Below are 22,120 nucleotides of genomic sequence, written 5' to 3'. Positions count from 1 at the left end.
CACTCTACACAACTTGTTGGGTATATATAGGCATCTTCCCAAGCTTCCACACTCTTCATAATCTGCTAGAGGGTGTAGTGGATTATGAGTATATCACCATATGAGTATAAACCGCTACAGTGTGTAGCGGTTTATGAGTATTGAAGTCCTCAACGTAATCCGCGACAGCCAGTAGCAGATTACGTGCAATTGGGTTCCGCTACAGGGTGTAGCGGATTACATACAATTGCGGTTGTTGCATTTGTGTATGGAATTTGCTAATGTTGTATTTGCGTAAAGATTTCGTTCAATCATTTTATTTGTGTAAATTGTTCTTGTTTTAATGTATATTTAATATTTGATTGTTGATGTTTTAATATAAATTTAATACTTGATTATTACTCTTATTGTTACTATTGCATGATTGTATTAATATAGGTTTAATGCTAATTAGTATTTTTCTAATAGTTATTTTTAGAAATTAAGATTTGATTGATGTTAAAATATTAGTGAAGACATTTATTTTCTACTAATATAGGTTTAATACTTGTTGATTGACTATTTTATATTTTTATTTAAATGAGATTGGGTTAACTGGTTCAACTAATGACCTAACGATTGAACCAATAATCAGTGATCTAGTAGTCTGATCGAATCGATCATCGGTTTGATTCTAACAATTATGTTATCTTGCATGATTTTAAAAACCAGACTGGATTCGCCGGTCGGACTGATACCACTGTGACCTGGATGCTTTGGTTCAACATAAAAAATTGCTAGGGACCGGCTGGTTTTATTGAAACGGCATCCTTTTTGCGTTATAGAAGAGTCAGGTTCTCCTCGGTCCTCACTCCTCGCCTGAAGCCCTCGCCCCCCTCTCGAGCCTCATTCCTGATTCCTCAGTCTCGTACATACTCTCATTATTTCTCCCGAAAACACAACCCTAGCCTCCATCGCGCCGCTGTTGGTTTCACCGTCGCCGCCTGGTTCGTCGTAGTCGTTCGCCAAGCCTCCTGTTTCGTCGTGTTCGAAGGCCCTTCCATTCCTTCAACGTCAGCGTCTCCAGGTCCTGCTCCGCCGTCGTCTGTCTGTCGTGATCGTCGCCAGCTCCCCGTAGTCCGTCGCCAGCTCGGCAGTGTTCGTCGCCAGCTTCCCGTCGTCCGTCGCTCTCCCTCAAATCTCTGGTCACTTCCCTCGCCGAAGGTAATGCCTCGGATGCTCAGTCAGTGCTCGGTGCTTTCTCTTAGTTGACTGGCTTTGCTCACTGCTTGATGATAAATTTTAACCCTGCTACTGGCTTGTTCTTGTTTGTTCTGGGTTGATTAACTGGTACTGGCTTACTGATTGATGATAAATTGATCCCGATAAATTGTTACTGGTTTGTTCTTGCTTTTTTCTTTTTCTGTTGTTAAATTTTGTTAAAGTTTCTTGATGATAAATTTTGTGCTCATTGCCTAAAGGAATACTTGTAATTTAAGTTGGTTCTTAATACTCTCTTTGTATCACAAAGCTCACTACTAGTGCCTGCTGTTCGTGTTATTTTTTTTAGTTCAGAAATGATCAAATTATATTTGATTATTGAATGGCTTTGCTCACTACTGCTATGCTATGTTGTACTCTGGTTTGTGTCTTCTTTGCTGCTGTGCTGTGTTTTTTTGCGCTCTGCTGTTCACTGCTGTGCTTTTTAGTGTTCAATTAAGTCAATTAAAACTATGCTTTGGGCTTAATTGTGCTTCGATTGTTAAGTTAGTTAATTCAGCATATGAATTTTGCCAACTATGCATTTCTTAGATTAAGACTTGCACTAGTTTCTTTGCTAGTAACAACTTATGCGACTGATTTTGCACCGTTATGAACTTATCCATTCCCCTTGTAGGCATGCACTTGGTGGCTTTGATGGAAGCACAATGGTGTCGACCATTGAAGTGTTTGATCCTCGTCGCGAAGCATGGATAACCGGGGAACCCATGAATCATCCTCGTCGCGAAGCACAATATGGTGTCTACTAACCCTTTTTTTTTAATTATATAGGCATCTTTAACCAATTCTCCCAAGTCTATATGTGAGCTACCACCAGTTCCCCCTTCTTCTAGGGTAACCACTTTGTCTACAGGTTTATTGATGACTGCAGTTATGTTTTAGGGTATTAAATTTTTAATTTATTTATTATTTTACTATAAAACAGTTTTTCCAGTTGAACCAGTGAAGTAGTAACTAGAATGCTTCGATGACCGGTCCGGTTTTCAGAACCTTGCTCTCTTGTATTAATTTTTTTCAAAAGTTTAGATACTATTAGAAAATTGTGGGTCTGTGTGGTTTAGATACACGTGCATTGATCTGTTTGACTTAAATATGTAAATCTTGAAGTTGTCAATTTATGTTGATTACATTATATAGAACTAGAATACTATTGAATCTTTCTTTTAATTATTATTTTTTTTATTTTTAGAGAATAAATGCTAATCTGTGTCAATTTTTAGGTAATATACGAAACTGAATTTGCAGAAGACCAGGCAGTTGTTTATGCTTCTAAATGAGTTTTTAGTGTTACTCCTGACCATGATTATATAAAGGTAATGAATTCAAATTGGACTTGATACATTGATCGCCTCCTATTGTCCTTAGTTGCCACCATCTTTGATATCGCCGGTATTTTCATCTCACAAACACACAGTATCCTGTAATCAGACATGAATTTGTTGAATACAGTCCCTTCATCAGCGCCTCCATGCCCTTATCTACCTTTGCGCACCCACTCCAACCCGTCCAAGTCACTCCAATTCTCATATCCGAAACCATCCAAATTCACATCTTACGGAGCAAGGCTGTAAGTCGCACTACTATTCTGTTTATACACATTTAACACTTGAAAATTCTCACCAACAGTGTTGAGGAAATTGCGCAGCTGCGAGCTCTTTGATTTGCACCAAGAGCAAGTCCCTTATGAAGTGGCATGGTCTTGGCAGAAAGACATTGTGAAGGAAAAGAAGGCTCAGCTTGAGAACGAAGGAGATTGCAGTGACACCCTTATTGTTCTGCAGCACCCTTCCGTGTATACATTGGGTACTGCCAGTACCAAGGACAACCTAAATTTCAACATCAACAATGCACCCTTTAATGTTTATCGTACTGAGCGAGGTGGTGAAGTTACATACCATGGTCCTGGCCAGCTAGTTCTGTACCCTATTATCAATCTAAGAAGACACAAGATGGATCTACATTGGTACCTCAGGACACTGGAAGAGCTTGTCATTCGTGTTCTTTCTTTGACATTTTCCATTCAAGCTTCTCGAGTGGAAGGTTTAACCGGTGTCTGGGTTGGTAAGTCTAAGTTCCTTTTTTTTGCTACTATGCAACCTTAGACTTGTATACTTTTGATAATAATACCACTCAAATTTAGGTTCATAAAAAATATAATATTATAATTTCATATATCATGAAAGATTAGCTTGATATTCAAGATTATTGGCTATTTGGCTTTATCAAAATAGGTTGGATAAATTAGTCTTGGTCATGTTTAACATTTTAGATATTGCAGCCAAGTTTACAATCTTTCTGGCTAACTTGTAAACAATTAAGTTTATGACTTCGCGACTAAACTCTCATGAGTTTTAGTCTAGCTTTACAATTATACAACGTTAGATGAACTCTCAGGTTGGATTAATTTGGTTTCAGCTTATAGAATGGCTTCTACAAGGACATATATAAATTATATGCTACTGCCTGATACCTAAGCTTTCAAGACATAAATTAGTTGATGGATTGATTAGTCCAAAACCATTGTCTTCTTTTTTGAAATTCTCCTAACTCCTCGTTGAAATTTGCTCCAGGAAACGAGAAAGTTGCAGCTGTAGGTATAAGAGTGTCTCATTGGATAACATACCATGGCTTAGCACTTAATGTCACAACAGATTTGACTCCCTTCAAATGGATCATCCCATGTGGCATACGCAACCGCGAGGTTGGAAGCATTAAAGGGTTGTTACTGAGAGAAGCTCAATCATCAAATATGGCTGCTAATGGAACAAATGATCTGCATTCTATTATGCGTGATGATGGCGGTCTAATTGGTATTACTCGCAACTCCTTGATTGAAGAGTTTTCAAAAGTGTTTCAGCTTGAGTACCGTCACAGAACTATTTCTGTACCTATGTTGTATGAAAGGAATCAAAGTGATATTGTTACTGAAACACAGCAAAGTTGAATTTGTTTGATATCATAGGAGTCCTTGGAAATATTTATCTTAAGGGTAAGCTAAAACATTGCAACTACTTTTTATTTCTTTCAAGTTTCAAATGCCAAAGATGACCAACGAGATAAAACAATACAATAACAATAGGAATCCATTTCTTGTTAATTATTATTATTATTATTATTATTATTATTATTATTATTATTAATGGTAGCTGTATTCCTGGAGTTTTCTTGAGTTCTTATTCTTCTTCAATGGTTTTGATTTTGCTTCTAGTGGTGCCAATGCTGGTTGTGAAGTCTCAGAATTGGGTGCCTCAGAAGCTGCACTCAAGTATAAGAGAAATTAATGTCACATTGTTTTGCCAAAATTTTCATGGAAAGCAAGTACATTAACAAAGAGCAATAAATCATTGTCTTTTACACAACTTAGTCATATTAAATTTTAATTATCAAATTGAGGGATCTCATAAATACCTTGTGGGCTTAGTGGAGATTCATCTATTGGAGGAAGTGATTGGTCATTTGATCCAAGCATTGCTGGACCTGCGAATAAATATTTTCTATATATATAAAACAGTTTATCCAAATTGAAATTTAACTCAATATGGGATTTAGACAGAGATGGAATTTATCATAAGGAAGAATGTGAAAACGGAAAACATGCTAAATTACAAAATAGTATAGCAATTGAACAAAGTAACTACCTGGAGCTGGTACAGGAGAGCCAGAAGCTGCAATAATGTACAATAACAATACTTCATTAGCTATTTAAATATTTCATTAAGAAAATAACAATGGGAAAAGGTACGTTTTGACACATTATTATGTAATAAGAATATTAGTAATTTAGATTATTACGAAAAAATATTATTATTTTCTAAATTATGTTTGAGAAATTGTCAATCATGTGGTAATTTAGATAGACATCTCTTATAAGATAATATAGAGTAATGTAACTCAATTACACAAGGTAATGTTGAGTTTAGATAGTTTCATCCAGTTATCCAAATTCCAAACTTAACCAGCACTTATCAAACCCCTTTTAGGATATATTTGTGAATTTTGATTTTTGAAGAAAATAACAGGAAATAAATTAGAATAAGTATAGAAAACTAATTTTTAATTAGGCAACATTAGTTAATTTTTTTATTATAAATTGTTTTTGTAACAATCGTTTTTAGGAGGTTTAAGGTTTTAGGGTTTAAGATTAGGATTTATGGTATAATATTTAAGATTTAGAATTTAGAATTTAAAATTAAAAAAAATTGAGGATTTAGAATTAAAAAATTTAGCCGGCTGCAAAATAGCTGTCTCCCTATTGAAATTATGGGATTAGTGTGTAAATTGGATTAAATTTTTTATACTTTGAAGCCCTTCTTTGCCTCTCCCTCCAAAATCAAAACTTTAAGGAATAAGGACACACCTTTGCACTGTAAAGGAAGTTCATTGATGTTGCATGCTTGTGGAAGAAAAAGGGCAAGAACACTGTTAATAGGTAATGGGATTGGAGCATTGGCTGAAATCACAAGGCAAGCACAATCTATACTATTACTCATCAAAGACCTTAGTGAATCACAACATGAAGATGATGGTGCTAATCCATTACTTGAACTTCCTGTGATGAAGTTTGCACATGGTGTGAAATTGGTTATCATTGATGTTGTGCATGGTGTAGTAATTTGACCCTTAACCAAGTTTAGTGTACCCATAATTATAATTAGTATGGTTGATATCACAGTGATTTGGAAAGCATATGTGAGTTGTCCCATATTAGTCTTTGGTGGGTTAAAGAATGATTTGATTGTAGGTAAGTGTCTTGGATGTTGATTGGTTTGATCATAAGATAAGGACATGATTTATGCATTGCAATGACTCAACGAAAAAGAATTGGTAGATTTGAATTTGATGATTTAGGAGTTCAACTACTTTAACCAACATGTATATTGGAATATCTTTTGTTAATTCCCATTGCTGTATTTGGTATGGTTGGTTAGAAATTTAGAATGCATATTTTCGTTTTTCAAAACCAAATGTATGAAAAAAAAAAATCAATACACTTCTCATTTGGCATCTTTTTGTTTTAGCATATTTTAACACTAAACTATTCTCTTATGTTTCAAATATGCATCTAACTTTATCTAGGTACACAAATTTTTAAAATAGAACAACTTAATGTTAGATAAATTCACATAAAGATACAAATTATCCTTTTTAATGTTTTATACATAATATTTTTTGTAATATCTTTTTATATTTATTTTTGTGAAGTTCAATGTTCCCTAAACACGCATATTTAATGAGATAAATACTCTTAATTGTAATTTCATCTTGAACCAGATTAATTAATCTTAATTATAGAATCATTTCTACTAAAAATTAGATCCAAATAAAGTTTTAAACATTAATATATGTGAGGCTAGAAAGTGTAGTAAAATAAACAATTTGCAGACAATTTTCAAGAAAATACTATATGGTTACTACAAAACTTGGAGTGGTAAAGTCAAACATATTAAGGAATACTACTACAACAGTTTTATTACATTAAATTGAAATAAAACAGTCCATTAGCTATAGTTATACGACAACATTAACCTTTGTATGTATGACAATGTGGAACCAAGAAGCTGAAGCTCAATCATCATCATCATCAAGTTGCACAAGCACATTAACTAGCTTGAGTCCTTGCTTGAACTACATAATGGGAAGCTCATCAACACCACCATCTTCATGTTGCTCTCAACTCTCAAGTCTGTCCTTAACGGTGGAGGTTCCAATTTGGGAATCCCCATTAACCAAACTCTTGCTTTGTCTCTTCCTAGTGCTTGCAAAGTTCAAACTCCACCAGTAAGCCAATGCAAAGGTAAGAAAATAAAAATTATGTTAACGCGAAAATGTATTGTCTTAAGTATTCAAGTTCTATACATCGCTGATCCGTGGATTCAGCGATGCATCAAAAAGTGACAGTGGCAGATAAAAGACAACAGCGAGAATATAAGGCTAATAACTTATTTGGTCATGACATGAATTTTGTAGGTGTTAATGGAGAAGCATCTTCGGGTTCTCCGGTGGGATCTCCATTTGGTTCCCCAGCTGAATCTCCAGCTGATTCACCTGAAGGTTCAATTGCACCTTCAGATTCAGGTTCAGATTCTCCCTCAGGTATAATATTGTAGTAAAGGAACTTTGAAAATTTTATCCTCCTTTTCATGATATAATAAACTCAGAATTAACAGTTTAATTAAGATTGTTAGTAGAAAAGATGTTTCAATGCATGATAACACTTTTTAGTTTGGTGTATTCTATTGTTGTAGTTGCAGGATCTAAGAGAGTTCCAGGAACAAATGGTGGGTCATCTGATGGAAGCAACATTAAATTCCCCTCCCACTTTTTGCTCTCTCTTGTAATTGTTTCTTGTTTCTCTTCCATCACACCAACCTCTGATTTTTTAGTCTTGTCTGCAGAGACTTGAGAGACTTGAGTGCTGAGGTTTTGCCTTTTGTTGTGTCACTTCTTATCTATGTAGTTTGAATAAATAATGAGTTTAATTTTATATATGTTTCCTTTATTATTCAGGCTTGATTATGCCATAGAAACCTACTGATTAATCTAAATTTTCTGAGCTATGAAACAAAACTATGTATGATTCATTAGTTCAACAGCTAATTGAAACTGGTTCAATTTTCTTTAATTTACAAAGCATAGAGCATACGTATTTTCTTAATGATACAGTAATCATGATTCATATAATGTATTAATCTACTAATGTAACTTACATTGCTTATTGTGGGGAATTGGGTATCTCGAACTGGGAGGAGGAATAAATATGAGTTGTTAAGTTCTTGCTGAATAATCCTAAAGTCCCACATCTGGGGGATCAGAATGTGCGAGTGATGCATTGGGATATAAAAGAGAAGGGAGTACAACAATTCCAATATACTTACCTGGACGGGGTCGATGGGCGATCAAGAAGGCCCATGGCCTAGGCTGGTGACTTCCATTGCACTTCGGAAGGGTGCCCGCCTAAGGTCTACCCAAGTGGTGGAGCCTACGTCATAATTTGTGGCAGTGGGGGCCTGCGTTCGCGCGGCCCCTTCCAATCCAGTTTAAAATTGTTCGGGCCTTATTTCTTTGGGCCTGTTCGTTATTCTATGAGGTTCTACTAAATCGTAAAGAATACACTGGTAAAGGAAGATAGAGAAATGTATATTAAAATAAAAGGTTACATGTGGATTAAATAAAAAAATTATTATTTTCAAAAAGAAAATAGAAGAGTATTGTTTATCAGGATATATTTTTTTTTAAATTGAATAAATATAATTAATTATACGAAAGTAATAATAGGAATATATTTATTTTTATTAAATTAAATTATTATAAAAGTCGCATTTTAGTAAATAATGTTCTTTCAATTTTTTTGAAAATAATGAATTTTTTTATTGATGAAAAATGCCCAAGTAAAAGAGCCCCACCCATGAAGGGCATACCCGTAAATATCACGAAAGACGAAGGGGAACAAATCAAGTTGGTGGGCTTAAATCACATTTTTATTTGAAAAAGAAAGTTACAACAATGTTAAATAGATTGATAAAAGCACATTGGACTGAACACACCAAGGGGTAGAGATTTCTAATAACATAGAAAACTCTTCCAATAGTAGTAATCTACAGAGAAAACTACACCAATTTTATAATTTCAACCAAATTTAAAAAAAAAGCTCACAAAAAATAGAACCCTAAACTCTGCAAGAAAGCCCCTCTGCTTATATAAATGCAGCAGTAATATTTTCATAAACAAATTATCCTCTTTATTTTTTTTTTCCTTCTTTTACATTTGTGATGTATTTATATTAGTTTTTAATGATAAAGATTATATAAAGTTAGTTATTTTGCACTAGAAAAAATCACTCTATATATTTATTTTACATATTTTTAATATGTATTTTTTATTCTGGCATATATTATAAAAGGGTAAATAATTGTTATATACACATAATATGATTAAATATTTAAGATTAACAAATTTATTTCTATAAAAATTAGTTTAACTGATTAATTATTAATACATTTTATCAAAAACATAAGGAGCGTCACCATGGTGAACAAAAGAGAATCATGAAGTCTATTTGGTTTTTTTGGTGTTTCTACAAAAAAAAATTTGGTGTTTCATCTGAAACATGCTTTTTCATTACTCATTAGGCCACTTGACTCCAGGATTTAGCTTTTTAGTCAAAATAATGTAATTGTGTGTGAGAGAGAGATAATTATGTATTCTGAAAATGATTAGAGTTTAATATCAATACTTGAACCTTGTAAAGTTGACGAATTGATATAAACATAGTTATCAGAACCGAATCGGCAATCGACCCGGTAAAGTTACTGGATTACTGGGTTAGTGGTTCAACCGATGGGTCAGTGGTCGAACCGTTTAACCCGGTAATAATTAAATAAATATATAAAATTATAATACAATATTTATTAAAAAATAAAAATTAGGGTTTAATATTTTATATTATTTAAATTTAAATAAATTATATATAAATTTCATTAGCTTATTACTTTAATATGATATATATATAATTTATATAAATTATTAGCCTTTAATTTAATGGTCTAATCTAAAAAAAAGTTACATATAAATAAAATTAATGTTAGACATATGAACTAGTGTATGGTTGTTAGTTTAGAGCATTGTCATGTAAATTTTCTTATTATATATTATTATTAGCCTATAATTATTAAAGAAGAATGATTGGTTGAGTGGCAAGAGAGTTGAAAATTTTGCACAAGCTTCCTGGTTCGAATCCCAAGTGATGCATTTTTGTGAATTAATTAACAAGGTGCTTCTACTGTGATTAGCATGCCCGCCGGTGCACCGTGGAGACGCGCGGTTCATGTGTCCGAACCGCATCGGTTCGCGTTGACTCGTCCGGTTTTCAACGGGTTTGACCGCCGTTGACCGGGTTAATTGCAGAAATTGAAACCTGCCTCTACACTTCAAAATTTAACTTCATAGGACCATGTTTCTTGTAATTTATGCTCCTCCCAGCCAGGGATTTAAATCCCTTTAACAAGAGACTATAAACTAATTATTCAATGGATTCCATAGAACATTGGATATCAATTTCAATTTACTTACCTGAATGGAGTCAATGCGCGATCAAGATTCAAGAAGACCCATAGATTAGGCTGGTAACTTCCATTGCAGTTGGGAAGGGTGCTAGCATAAGATCTACCCTGCTGCTTCAGTGATTAAATTGATGGAAAATGGGTCTGATCACGCATCACTCTTCTTGGATACTAATCCTCAAATGGAGAAGTTCAAGAGAAGATTCAAATTCCAAGATCGTTAGTGTGGAATGGAGAAAATAAGGAATGTCATCGCTGCTACTTGGAGCTCTAAGTTTGAGGGTTCAGCAATGTTTATTCTTGCCAGAGAGTTATCCATATTAACGGCCTCACTAACGTCAGTGTTGCTGCAACTAATACCTTCCAAAAAGCTGAGAAAAACCTAAGGAGTTTGCTAACTTCTTCAACCAACGCCAAGGGCCCACATCCAAGTACTTGAAGACTCAATTAAAGATCGCACAAGTAGTATATATAGGAAGAGTTTTGAACTAGAAAGAAGGCTGGGACCTAGAGGGGACTCTGATTGCAGAGGTTCCGAATTAGATTTTCTTTTTTGCATTTAGTTTACATTTCATGTACTTTTCTTTTTTTTTTTGAGTTTCCAAAGCAATGATGAACTAAATCCCATATCATTGGGGGAGGAGCTCTGTTGTAATTCAAATGAATTAATGAAATTCTTCTTCTTCTCAATCGGCTTGTTGTAGCTAAGAGATAATTTCTGTGCTTAATCGATCTATTCACTACCGGTGGGGGGGGGGGTTTTAAATCCATTGAATTTCTATGTGAGCCTTGGAAAGGGAATCATAGAAATTAGTTTGAAGCTCTTTCTCTCACAACTCTCTTGATCAATAATCTCTTAGATTGAGTTGAGATCTTGAGAACTTGTGTGACTCATGGATAAGAGAATCGAACTTAACCTCTTCTCATGACAATTAGATCAAGAAATTGGCAAATTGATTGTGTTAAGAGAAATTGGGTCACCAAAGAATTGGGGCTCAATTAATTACAATCCGCCATAGATCTACTTCATATGATTGAGAATGAAGTTGAGACCCATTGATTCATGCTGGATTATGATATCTCCAATCCCTAATGAATCTCTCCCATTGTTATTCTTCACTTTAATTGCTTTGAGTTTCCTGCTTTCTTTGATTCCCACTCCCAAAACTCATTTACATTTCATGCAATTTACCTTTCATTGTCATTTACATTCCTGCTTTTTATTTCTTGTAATTTAAGTTTTATCTCTTTTAATTTCTTGCCATTTAAGTTTCAGTTCTTTAGTTTCTTGCCATTTAAGTTTCCGCCATTTACATTTCACAATTTACTTTCAGCACTTTAATTTCCAGCAATTTACTTTCTATTAATCCAATTTCACAAAAAATCATCAATTATTAGCTTGACTAGATAAATCACCTAACTAAAGTTGCTTAATCCATCAATCTCTATGGGGTCAACCTTACTCAAAAGTGAGTTATTACTTGACGATTTGGTACACTTGCTGAAGGAATTTGTGTTGTGCAAATTTTCACCCATCAAGTTTTTGGCGCCGTTGTCCGGGATTGATTCAGATTGACAATGATTAAGTGGGTGATAGTCTAGTTTGAGCATTTTTTTCTTTGTTTTCGTTTAAGCATACTAATTGTTTGACACATTGTGTCTACTAATTCTAACACATACTCTAGCAATAGAGTATTCAACTTGCTTTTGGTCTGTTTTTGTGTTGTGTATGCTAGGAGGGAGAAAGGCAACATCAACTTCCTTTGATTTTGAACCCGAAAGAACCTTCCTGAGACTTAGAAGAGAAGTTAGGGGAAAAGAGTTGTTGGTGAAGAAGACTCAGAGGAGGACTTGAGAAGATCATCAAGTCCTCGGACTACTACTCTTCTTGTTGTTTTTCTTACTTCTTCATGGGTAACTAATTCTCTGTCAAAGGGTTAGGAGCTCTGTTTATGTTTTCTATAGATAATTAATCTACATTTTTTTATTTCAAAGTCTTGCATTAATCTATTTCATGATTAAATTATTCGTTCTTCATTCGGATTAGTGGATCGAAAGGTAAGCTAGTTCTTCTTGGATTCTTTTATTATAATTGAAAATTTTGATATTTGGATCAAAGCTTGAAAACTCTTTGACATGGCTATTTGAATTTGGCTAGAAATAGTGGTTCAATTAGTGTGCGACACATACATGATGTTCAATCACTCTAATTGTGAATAAGTGACATATAATTTGGATTAGAACAACTTTTGAAAATTATGTTTTCTTTTAAGATTTAACTAGACAAGAGTAGCTTGAATACGTGACATATAATTCGATCTAAGGATTATTTTTAAATCTTATTTGAGTCTAAAATCAGTTTTTGTGCTTAATAATGCGTGAGCATCTTTCTTATATTTTCTTAGTGAATTTACATGTGAAATTGTTGAATTAAATCAAGATTTAGGTATTTTAAGCCACCATGAACACCACTTTGAGTTACTTTACAATTTGATTTATTACAGGTAGCATTCGGGCAAAATTTGGCAAAGTTCAGAAAGAAGAAAAGGAGTCAATTCCAAGCTGTCAATGTGGCGCCAAATGCCACCTCATCGGCGTTTGGTGCCAGAACACACAAAACTCCACTTTCGTCACTACCATAGTAGCGCCAAACGCCACATCCTGCCACAACAATGAGCACCTGCTCATTGTCCCAACACACTTTGTTGATTTTGTGGAGCCCCGAATTGAGAGGAGACAATGGGGATTTTTGAGGAGACAGCCGCGAAAGGCCAACTTATCATGGGTAGTTGAATTCTACTCAAACTTCTACTTGCCTACTCTCCAGACTGTCTTCGTCCGTTAGCAGCAGGTCCCTATCTCCGAGAGTTCCATACAGAGAGCATTGGACCTTCCACCTAGTCTTGAGGGATGGGATGCATATCAAGAGGCATCCCACAGCACCAGATGTATCAGTTCGACTGGGATAGTATTCTTGGAGTTATTGCCCAACCTAGCGGCACATGGATCTATGGGACGTATTGGTCAAAACCCAAGAGCATCTCAGCCCAGTCACTTACCTTGGAGGCTCGTGTGTGGGCACAGATTATGTTCCACTATGTCTTTCCAAGCACTCACGAGTCGACCTTCACAGCAGACATGGCTGTCCTCATCTGGTGCATCCTGACAGAGCAACCCCTCAACCTGCCCCGACACATCCGGCAAGCCGTGGGACACGTACAGATAGCGGGTAATCTGCCTTTCCCCGCCTTGGCCTCAGATTTGGTCTCTGCAGCAGGTGTGTCCTCTCGGGTAGGCGACACGAAGGTCATGATCCCTAGAGCCGACCAGTATATCCCAAACGGGAAGTACATCAGGCCGCCAGTTCCCTTTGTGAGCCGGCCTGCAAGTCCATCTTTGGATACTCCTCCCTCTCCACTCCACCATCATCAACACCATAAGCACCATCCATCCATCAGATGTTCCTTCATATCCTTGAGAAGTTCGACTAGCAAGACCGGCGGATAGAGCAAATGGAGCGTCGTAACAAGCACCGATACAACTATTTGAAGGACCTCATAGTTGGTACATTCCCACCTCTAGAGCCAAAGGACACCCCAGACTCCCCTTCATCCAGTAGCACAGGCAGCCAAGGCGAACCAAACACTAGAGGCGACACTTCCAGCCCTCCCTTGCTCCTTACTAATGGCACGAAGGACCGTGCCAAGCCTTAAGTGTGGAGAGGTCAGTCCTTGACTTCCGGAGGTAAGTTCTCTCTCTTAACACCAACATTCTTTTTCTTTGTTAGATAGGATAAATTACATGATAATAACTATTTGCATGTATGTTTTGCTTGGTTGAAGTAATGAGTTTCTTTTCAAGACCCTTTTTACAGTGTTTCACTAATTTAAATTGCAAATTTGTGCTAAACTTGTTTGAGGATTGTACTCTGGAACATGAATTATAGTTAGGAACACACAACCTGCGAGATTTGAACTTAATTACATGGTTATACTATTTAACCATAATATTTTATTCTTGTGTGTTTTCTTCTCTATGACTGCAATCTATATTTTGTTCCATTCTATATGTCCATTGTTTAGTATATTCGATCACATGCTTGCATATGATTGAGACCATCATTTGTTATAAGCCCATTCATCCTAAATAGCATACCCTTTCAATCACCTTTGTTAGCCACCTTGAGCCTTTTAATCCCCTTCTGTTCTATATTTTACCACATTACTAGCCTTAAGCGAAAAAATAATTAATTACCCCAAGTGAATCTTTGGTTAGCTTAAGTTAGAAATTGTATATCAATTAAAGTGTGGGAAACTATGGGAACTTGGGTTGATGAAAGTGTGTTGTGTTTTAGTGACAAAAGTATTGGGAATTTGGGTGCATACTCATATGAGACCAGAAAAATTAAAAACTCATGTGCATTGATATGTTATGTTTGCTTTCATGGTGAAAAAAATATTCAAATAATTAAGTAAATAAATGAATAAGGGGACAAAATTACCCCAATGTTAAGTTTAATAAAAGATAAATGCATATGTGATAAAATTAAAAGAAGTTGATGCATGAGTATGTGATGCAAAAGTGAGAATTTTGGGTAGTTAGGCATGATTTTGGAATTACATAGAGTGTGTGTGTGTGTTAGGTGAGAGCTTAGGGTACTCAAAGATTCATATTATAGCTCACTTGGCCATACATATATCCTCACCCTTACCTTAGCCCCATTACAACCTTGAAAAGACCTCAGGATGTTTGTATTAGTATACTAAATTTTTGTTGATTAGTTAGATGAAGAATAAAGTTTTAGAAAGCATGACTAGAGAAGATGTGAGTGAAATAACCCTAGACACTTGAGAGCATTAGAGTGATATACACTACCAGTGAGGGTTCAATGCTTGATTCTATGTCCCCTGCTTTCATGAGCTATCTTCTTACAAGTTTACTTGTCTTTACTGTATGATTTGAATTAATGGAATCTGATTTATACTTGTCTTGGAGAGCTTGTTTATTTTCAACCAAGTAGATAGAAACATCTTAGCATATAGCTGCATTCATATATAGGTTGCATTTCATGAGTCTTACTTTTCCCATTCATTTTTTTTGTCTCCTTGAGTTTAGCATGAGGACATGCTAATGTTTAAGTGTGGGGAGATTGATAAACCACTATTTTATGGTTTATCTTGCGCTCAATTGAGTGGTTTTTATCAAGTCTCTGCACACTTATTCATACAATTTGCATAGTTTTACAATTCATTCTTACTTTTGTTCTACAATTGAAAACTTGCTTCCTAAGCCCTTAAATTGTGTGTTTTGATTCCCCTTTATACCATTCGATGCCGTGATCTATGCGTTAAGTGTTTTCAGGCTTTATAGGGCAGAAATGGCTTAGAGGATGAAGAGGAAGCTTGCATAAATGAAAGGAGCACAAGAATTATAGGAGATAGCTAGCGAGGAGCGACGCGTGCGCGTACCTGACGCGTGCGCGTGAATTGGAGTTCGCACGGCAACGCGTGCGCGTGCCTGACGCGTACGCGTGACACGCGAGGATGACCAGCGACTCGTACGCGTGACATGCGCTACCTGCAGAAATCACAGAAAATGCTGGGGACGATTTTGGGCCGAGTTTGGACCCAGTTTTTGGCCCAGAAACACAGACTAGAACTAAGGGACAAGCAGAGATTCAACACACATTTTCATTCGCATAGTTTTAGTTTTATATTGGAATCTTAGAGAGAAATTACTACTTTCTCTAGGTTTTTCTCACATTCATAGATTTCTAGTTTTGATACTTTTGATGCTTTTGCTTTGGATATTGAGAAGAAACACTACCTCCGTTGAAGTTGCTATTCTAGTTTGTTTCCTTATTCCTTTACTCTTTTAATTGCACATTAATTCTGTTCAGATAAGGATGTTGCATTTTGGAATTTATTAATGCAAAGAATTACTTTTACCTTTAATTAATTTTCAGTTCCTATTTTATCTAATTTGTCATGTCTTCTTCTTATAAGTTTGTGAACGTTGTACTCATGTCAACGGAGTAGACTCCCAACTTGACTTAGGGGTTAATTAAAAGGAGATCCTTGAGTTGGAATACTCAAGTGATTAGTTAAATTGGAAGTTGTTGGCTAACTCTCTAGGCACTAACGCTAACCCTTCCCAAAGGAGAGGGTTAGGACTTGTAAATAAGAGTTAGCTCAATCATTTGACTTTCCTTTATCAAGTAAGGGTTAACTAAGTTAAAACAACAACCTCTTGCTATTCCACGTGGGAAAATCCAACAAGGATAGAACTTCCAATTAATCTAGCCACGGTCAAGGCTTTTACTTTGAATATATAAATCGCTTTTAATTCACATTGCTTTAATTTACCATCATTAAATTTTCTGTTCCTCAACTCTCAAAAATTTCTCGAAAAACCCCTGACTAATAAAATAGCACTCTTTTGTCAACTCGTTGGGAGACGACCTGAGATTTCTACTCCCAGTATTTTTATTCTAAAATTTTGACAACCCTTTCTAAATTGATAAGCGGATTTTCGTCGGTTAGAAACTGTACTCGCAACGTTATTTCTATACTAATTTCTTAATCGGCTAATTTTTGCCACGTCAGCCACCTGCACCCTCCATTCATCATAGCCATTTTCAACCTCTAAATCAGTTTCTGCATCTTTTTTTTTTGTTCTACCTACAACCACTCCTTGATAGTCAACATCATCAACCCATTTAAAGTAATTGCAGTGACTGCCCTTCTGCAATTTTCAAAAGCAGAAAACAAAAAAATGAAAAAACACGCAAAAACAGAGAACAAGATGGAAAACCTTTAACTTTTTTTCAACACCACTTACTCGGTACCTTGGACATGCATGGAACAATCTATCTAGGTTCTCTGCTGTTTTAGATTTTTTAATCATGGTCTTCAACCTACAGAAACATGATTCGTCATAAGTCTTCCTCCTCATTCGCATTGAAGCGCTGGAACCATGACTGTCGTGTGACGGATACGACAAACCACCACCACGACCTCCATTTCCTATCTCCATCCTCATGGCAAACCAACAATTTTAGGTTCTACCCAAATATATGGCTATCTAAGTGTTGACGACAACTTATTTATGATTGAATTTGGGAGTAAGGTTCATCCACTTAGAGACTGATTTGAATTGTTATAACATACTTATCTGGTCAACAACAAGAGGGTACTACTTGGCGTCTTCCACTATGGCAGTTAACGGAACACGTCAGCGAACGTTAGCCACCTCAACAAAATAGATGATGGAAGGACGAATGTGATCAGGTTGATTATCTTTTGGGGACGAATTTGATTAATTTTATCTTTCAGTAATGAAAATGGAAATCGATGTATCTTTTAAGAACGATTTTGACTATTAACTCTTTTTAAAATCATAGAAAAAAATGCTATTTTGTTTTTTTTTTCCATTATTATTAGTAAAAAGACAAAAAAGATAACGTTACTAATAGTTATCAAATTCGGACTACACTAACCGGTTCGATTAAAAAATCGACAAACCAAACTTTACATTGGTCTGAGTTAACATTCTAATCGGACAAGTAAACGAACCGGTCAAACTCGATCTAAACCAATGATCGAACTGGACTGATTGGCCCGCTGACATCAGCACGCGCATCACACAAATTTCAAAAACTTGGATGATATACTGGCTACTAAGTTCGAATTTAGGACTTTCAATATATAAAAGAGCCTTCAACTATTAGGCCAAGTTTAATCTTTGTATAATATGGTGTCTTTTTATAAATATATTATAATCTATTAGACATATTCTAATTAATAACTTTATGTATTAATTTTTTTAGTCATATTAATAGATAGTGTTCATATTAATTTAATTTTTTATTTTATATGTATTCTTTTTTAAATTAATTATTATTTAATTATATATAATTATTAAAATAAATATTAAATTTTGTTAAATATCTATAAATTAAAAAAAATTTATTAATTATAATATTTTTTTGTGGGTAAAAAATCATAATAAGCCAACTGGCTCAGAAAATTACGTAAATACGCCAAAGCAAAAATCGTTACAGCAATAAGCCAGATCGTATTTTTATATAATTCGAACCAGGTTGGTTCGAACTCCATTTATTAGTAAATCGAACCAGGTTGGTTCGAATTATGGTTTTTTTTTTGTTAGTAATTCGAACCAGCCTGGTTCGAATTAGTAATGAAGGTAATTCGAACCAAGGTGGTTCGAATTATAGAGAGAGAATGTCTGCATGTAATTCGAACCAGGCTGGTTCGAATTACACCAATCATAGTTCGAACCAGGCCGGTTCGAACTATGTGTGAGACTGACTGTATATATATGGTTCCAAACGTGAGTTACTCTCATTAGAGGGAGAAGGATGGCTAGTGAGGAGAGTTTTGTTGTTTTGGTGCACCACAGAGGATCTGTTAATAGAAAAACTCGTTCCGGAGTAAAGTTCACAGATAAGAATCCTCTATGTATTGTCATAACATCTACGACGAGTTACGATGACCTTGTTAGCGCTGTACTAATGAAGCTTGGTCTGGAGGGTGCGAAGCGGGTAAAGAAGTTTTTCTATCGCATTCCAGTCACGGTGCTACAGAATACGGTGAAGTATGATTGCTTCACGATTAATAATGATGCGGACTTGCAAGTAATGTTTCTCTGTCGGCGGCAGTTTCCGGAGGTGAGGACACCGGAGTTGTTGGGCCGGCTGGTTGATGTTGTATCCAGCTCCGGCGGTTCGAACAGGAATACGAACACTATAGCGAATGCAGCAGGTTCTAGTTCCCGGCCTGCCGTTGCTTCCTCGTCCGTCCCTGTGTACGAACCAGTGGTCCAACATGTCGCCTCCCCATCTTTCGCTGTTGACCTCAATGCCACCGAAGGCGACGAGGTAGTGAAAAGGGAAAATTTGCCGAACGCTTTAGTGGGAGTTGCACCTGTTGGCGTAGGAGACGGTTTTTTGGATGATGAAGACGAGGATGACGTCGAGCCGGATATGATTGACGATGATAGCGCTGATGATATTGGAGCGACTGGGCCTGCATTGGAGGTAGGTGGTTCTAGCTCTGGCACACAGCAATATCCACCACATTTTTCCTCATTGGACTTGGACGCCATGAGACATGAGGGGGTTTTAGGGCACGCTGTTGGATTCGGAGCTAGAGATGCGGAAGGGAGTACTGGTCTGACAGAGTTCCAGGTTGGTCAGCAATTCCAGGATAAAGATGAGGCCCTTTTAAGTGTGAAGACTTACAGCATCCGGCGAGGGGTACAGTACAAGGTGGTGGAGTCCGATCACCGCCGGTATGTGGGCAAGTGTTCCGAGTTTGGGAATGGGTGCACATGGTTGATTCGACTGAGTCTCTGGAAGCGCAAGGGCATCTGGGAGGTCAAACGGTACAATGGACCTCACACTTGCCTGGCCACATCCATCTCTAGTGACCACAGGAGTTTGGATTATCATGTGATTTCGGCTTTCATTATGCCAATGGTTAGGGCCGATGCATCCGTGAGCATCAAGGTGCTCCTGAACGCCACGGCAGCGCACTTTGGTTTTAGGCCGACTTACCGGAGGGTTTGGATGGCGAAGCAGAAATCTATTGCCCTCATATACGGTGACTGGGATGAGTCCTACAACGACCTGCCTAGGTGGGTCTTGGGTGTCCAGCTGACGATGCCTGGGAGTGTTGTGGTTCTGAAGACGAGCCCGGTTCGAGTTGGAGGACAGGTGGACGAATCTCAAGCGTACTTCCACAGACTTTTCTGGACTTTCCCGCCCTGCATCGAGGCATTCCGTCATTGCAAGCCGCTAATCAGCATTGACGGCACACATTTGTATGGGAAGTATGGGGGAACGTTGCTCATCGTGATTGCACAGGATGGGAACTCCAACATTCTACCTGTGGCATTCGCACTAGTAGAGGGTGAGAACGCGGAATCCTGGACATTCTTTCTCTCACACCTTCGACAGCACGTGACCCCGCAGCCCGGTCTGCTGGTTATATCGGACAGGCACAACGACATCAAGGCTGCGCTTGAGGCCCCTGACGGCGGTTGGCTACCGCCATCTGCGTACCGTGCATTCTGCATACGACACGTTGCGGCTAATTTTGCCCTAACCTTCAAGGGCAAAGACGCTAGGAAGCTACTAGTGAACGCGGCGTATGCGAAGACCGAGGTTGAATTTGATTACTGGTTTGATATCCTGCGATCTGAAGATCCGGCGATGTGTGAGTGGGCGAACCGGATTGATTACTCGTTGTGGACTCAGCATCGTGATGAGAGGCGGAGATTCGGTCACATGACGACGAACATCTCCGAGTGTGTGAACTCTATCCTGAAGGGGGTCAGAAATCTCCCTGTAGCATCCCTGGTGAAGGCAACATATTGTAGGCTTGCGGAACTGTTTGTTCGCAAGGGGAGAGAGGCTGAGGCCCAGATGGGAACAGGACAACAATTCAGTCAGCATTTGGTGAAGTGTATTGAGGCCAACATGAAGACGGCCAGGTGCTTCACGGTGACGCTGTATGACCGGGATAACTCCGAGTTCACTGTAGCAGAGACTACTCCGACTGGTTCTTTCTCCTTGGGTACTTACAGAGTATCACTTGCCTCTCGGACATGTGACTGCGGGTACTTCCAGGCTCTTCATTTCCCGTGTCAGCACGCACTTGCGTGCTGTGCATACTCACGGGTCACCTGGACCTCTTACGTTCACAGCGTTTATCAGATTAGCTCGGTCTTCAATGTGTATCGGATGGGATTCACACCTCCCATCCCGGAGGGCTTCTGGCCACCTTACGACGGGCCCACAGTGATTCCAGACCCTGCCATGAGGCGTGCCAGAGAGGGTCGTCCTAGATCCACTAGGATACGGACGAACATGGACGAGGCGGATCCGAATCGGCCAAAGAGGTGCGGCCTATGTCGCCAACCTGGACACACGCGACGTAGTTGCCCACAGGTTGCAGGCTCGTCTCAGACAGGACACCATTAGTATGCATGTTGTTAGTGTTAGCATTATCTACATTAGTGCGCATCTTGCTAGTCTTAGAGTTATTTAGATTATATCCCATGTTGTTAGTGTCAGTATTATTTACATTAGTGCACATGACTTTTAGTTTGATTGTTGCGAGTAGTAATGAATATGGCTTTTTTAATTATGTATTTTTTTTCTTTAAAGTTCAATCATGTATGATCCTGGTTTGTACTTTTTTTGTTATGTTATAGTCTGTTTATCTATGTTTTTTTTTAATTTGTGTTCTGGGACATTCATTTTGTATGATCAATGAATCTTGAAACAGTTTAGCGTTTATTTTCTCTTATTGAACTGTGTCCGGGTTGGCGACATAGGCCGCATCTCTTTGGCTGATTCGGATATGCCTCGTCCATAGATACACAGCTTAGTCAGTCTCACACATAGTTCGAATCGGCCTGGTTCGAACTATGATTGGTGTAATTCGAACCAGCCTGGTTCGAATTACATGCAGACATTCTCTCTCTATAATTCGAACCACCTTGGTTCGAATTACCTTCATTACTAATTCGAACCAGGCTGGTTCGAATTACTAACAAAAAAAAACCATAATTCGAACCAACCTGGTTCGATTTACTAATAAATAGAGTTCGAACCAACCTGGTTCGAATTATATAAAAATACGATCTGGCTTATTGCTGTAACGATTTTTGCTTTGGCGTATTTACGTAATTTTCTGAGCCAGTTGGCTTATTATGGTTTTTTACCCTTTTTTTGTTATTGATAATTATATAATATTTATTAATATTAATATTTTTAATATATATTTAAATAATGT

General features: G+C 37.2%; 3 protein-coding genes and 1 non-coding gene across 6 annotated transcripts; 3 read left to right on the top strand and 1 right to left on the bottom strand.

The window, feature by feature from the left end:
• Positions 1–794: 794 nt before the first annotated feature.
• LOC130954160 (octanoyltransferase LIP2p, chloroplastic-like) lies at positions 795–4,336 on the top strand. 3 transcript variants are annotated; one of them, XM_057880897.1, is made up of 6 exons: positions 795–1,182; positions 1,856–1,977; positions 2,460–2,552; positions 2,668–2,806; positions 2,885–3,300; positions 3,810–4,336. In XM_057880897.1, exons 4-6 carry the CDS (start codon positions 2,670–2,672, stop codon positions 4,181–4,183), a joined length of 927 nt encoding a protein of 308 aa, XP_057736880.1. In that variant the 5' UTR covers positions 795–1,182; positions 1,856–1,977; positions 2,460–2,552; positions 2,668–2,669; the 3' UTR covers positions 4,184–4,336. The 3 variants fall into 3 exon arrangements, with proteins under 3 accessions (XP_057736880.1, XP_057736879.1, XP_057736878.1); XM_057880896.1 differs by having other exon boundaries at positions 2,654–2,806; XM_057880895.1 differs by having other exon boundaries at positions 1,856–2,073; positions 2,460–2,806.
• On the bottom strand, positions 4,314–5,979 carry LOC130954161 (non-specific lipid transfer protein GPI-anchored 16-like). Its single transcript, XM_057880898.1, has 4 exons — positions 5,597–5,979; positions 4,878–4,904; positions 4,648–4,716; positions 4,314–4,494 (listed from the first exon to the last, which is right to left on the bottom strand). Exons 1-4 carry the CDS (start codon positions 5,940–5,942, stop codon positions 4,376–4,378), a joined length of 561 nt encoding a protein of 186 aa, XP_057736881.1. The 5' UTR covers positions 5,943–5,979; the 3' UTR covers positions 4,314–4,375.
• An 830-nt stretch (positions 5,980–6,809) lies between these two features.
• On the top strand, positions 6,810–7,753 carry LOC130958155 (non-specific lipid transfer protein GPI-anchored 5-like). The gene is made up of 3 exons (XM_057885096.1): positions 6,810–7,033; positions 7,207–7,332; positions 7,485–7,753. The coding sequence occupies exons 1-3, from the start codon at positions 6,901–6,903 to the stop codon at positions 7,640–7,642; spliced, it is 417 nt and encodes a 138-aa protein (XP_057741079.1). The 5' UTR covers positions 6,810–6,900; the 3' UTR covers positions 7,643–7,753.
• A 353-nt stretch (positions 7,754–8,106) lies between these two features.
• Positions 8,107–8,267, top strand: LOC130959679 (U1 spliceosomal RNA). The gene has a single exon (XR_009078748.1). It is a non-coding gene; the product is annotated as a U1 spliceosomal RNA (small nuclear RNA).
• Positions 8,268–22,120: the final 13,853 nt, after the last annotated feature.

This window comes from Arachis stenosperma, chromosome 10 (genome assembly GCF_014773155.1).
Source record: "Arachis stenosperma cultivar V10309 chromosome 10, arast.V10309.gnm1.PFL2, whole genome shotgun sequence".
NCBI lineage: Eukaryota > Viridiplantae > Streptophyta > Magnoliopsida > Fabales > Fabaceae > Arachis > Arachis stenosperma.
This window is presented reverse-complemented; position numbering and strand designations above follow the sequence as displayed.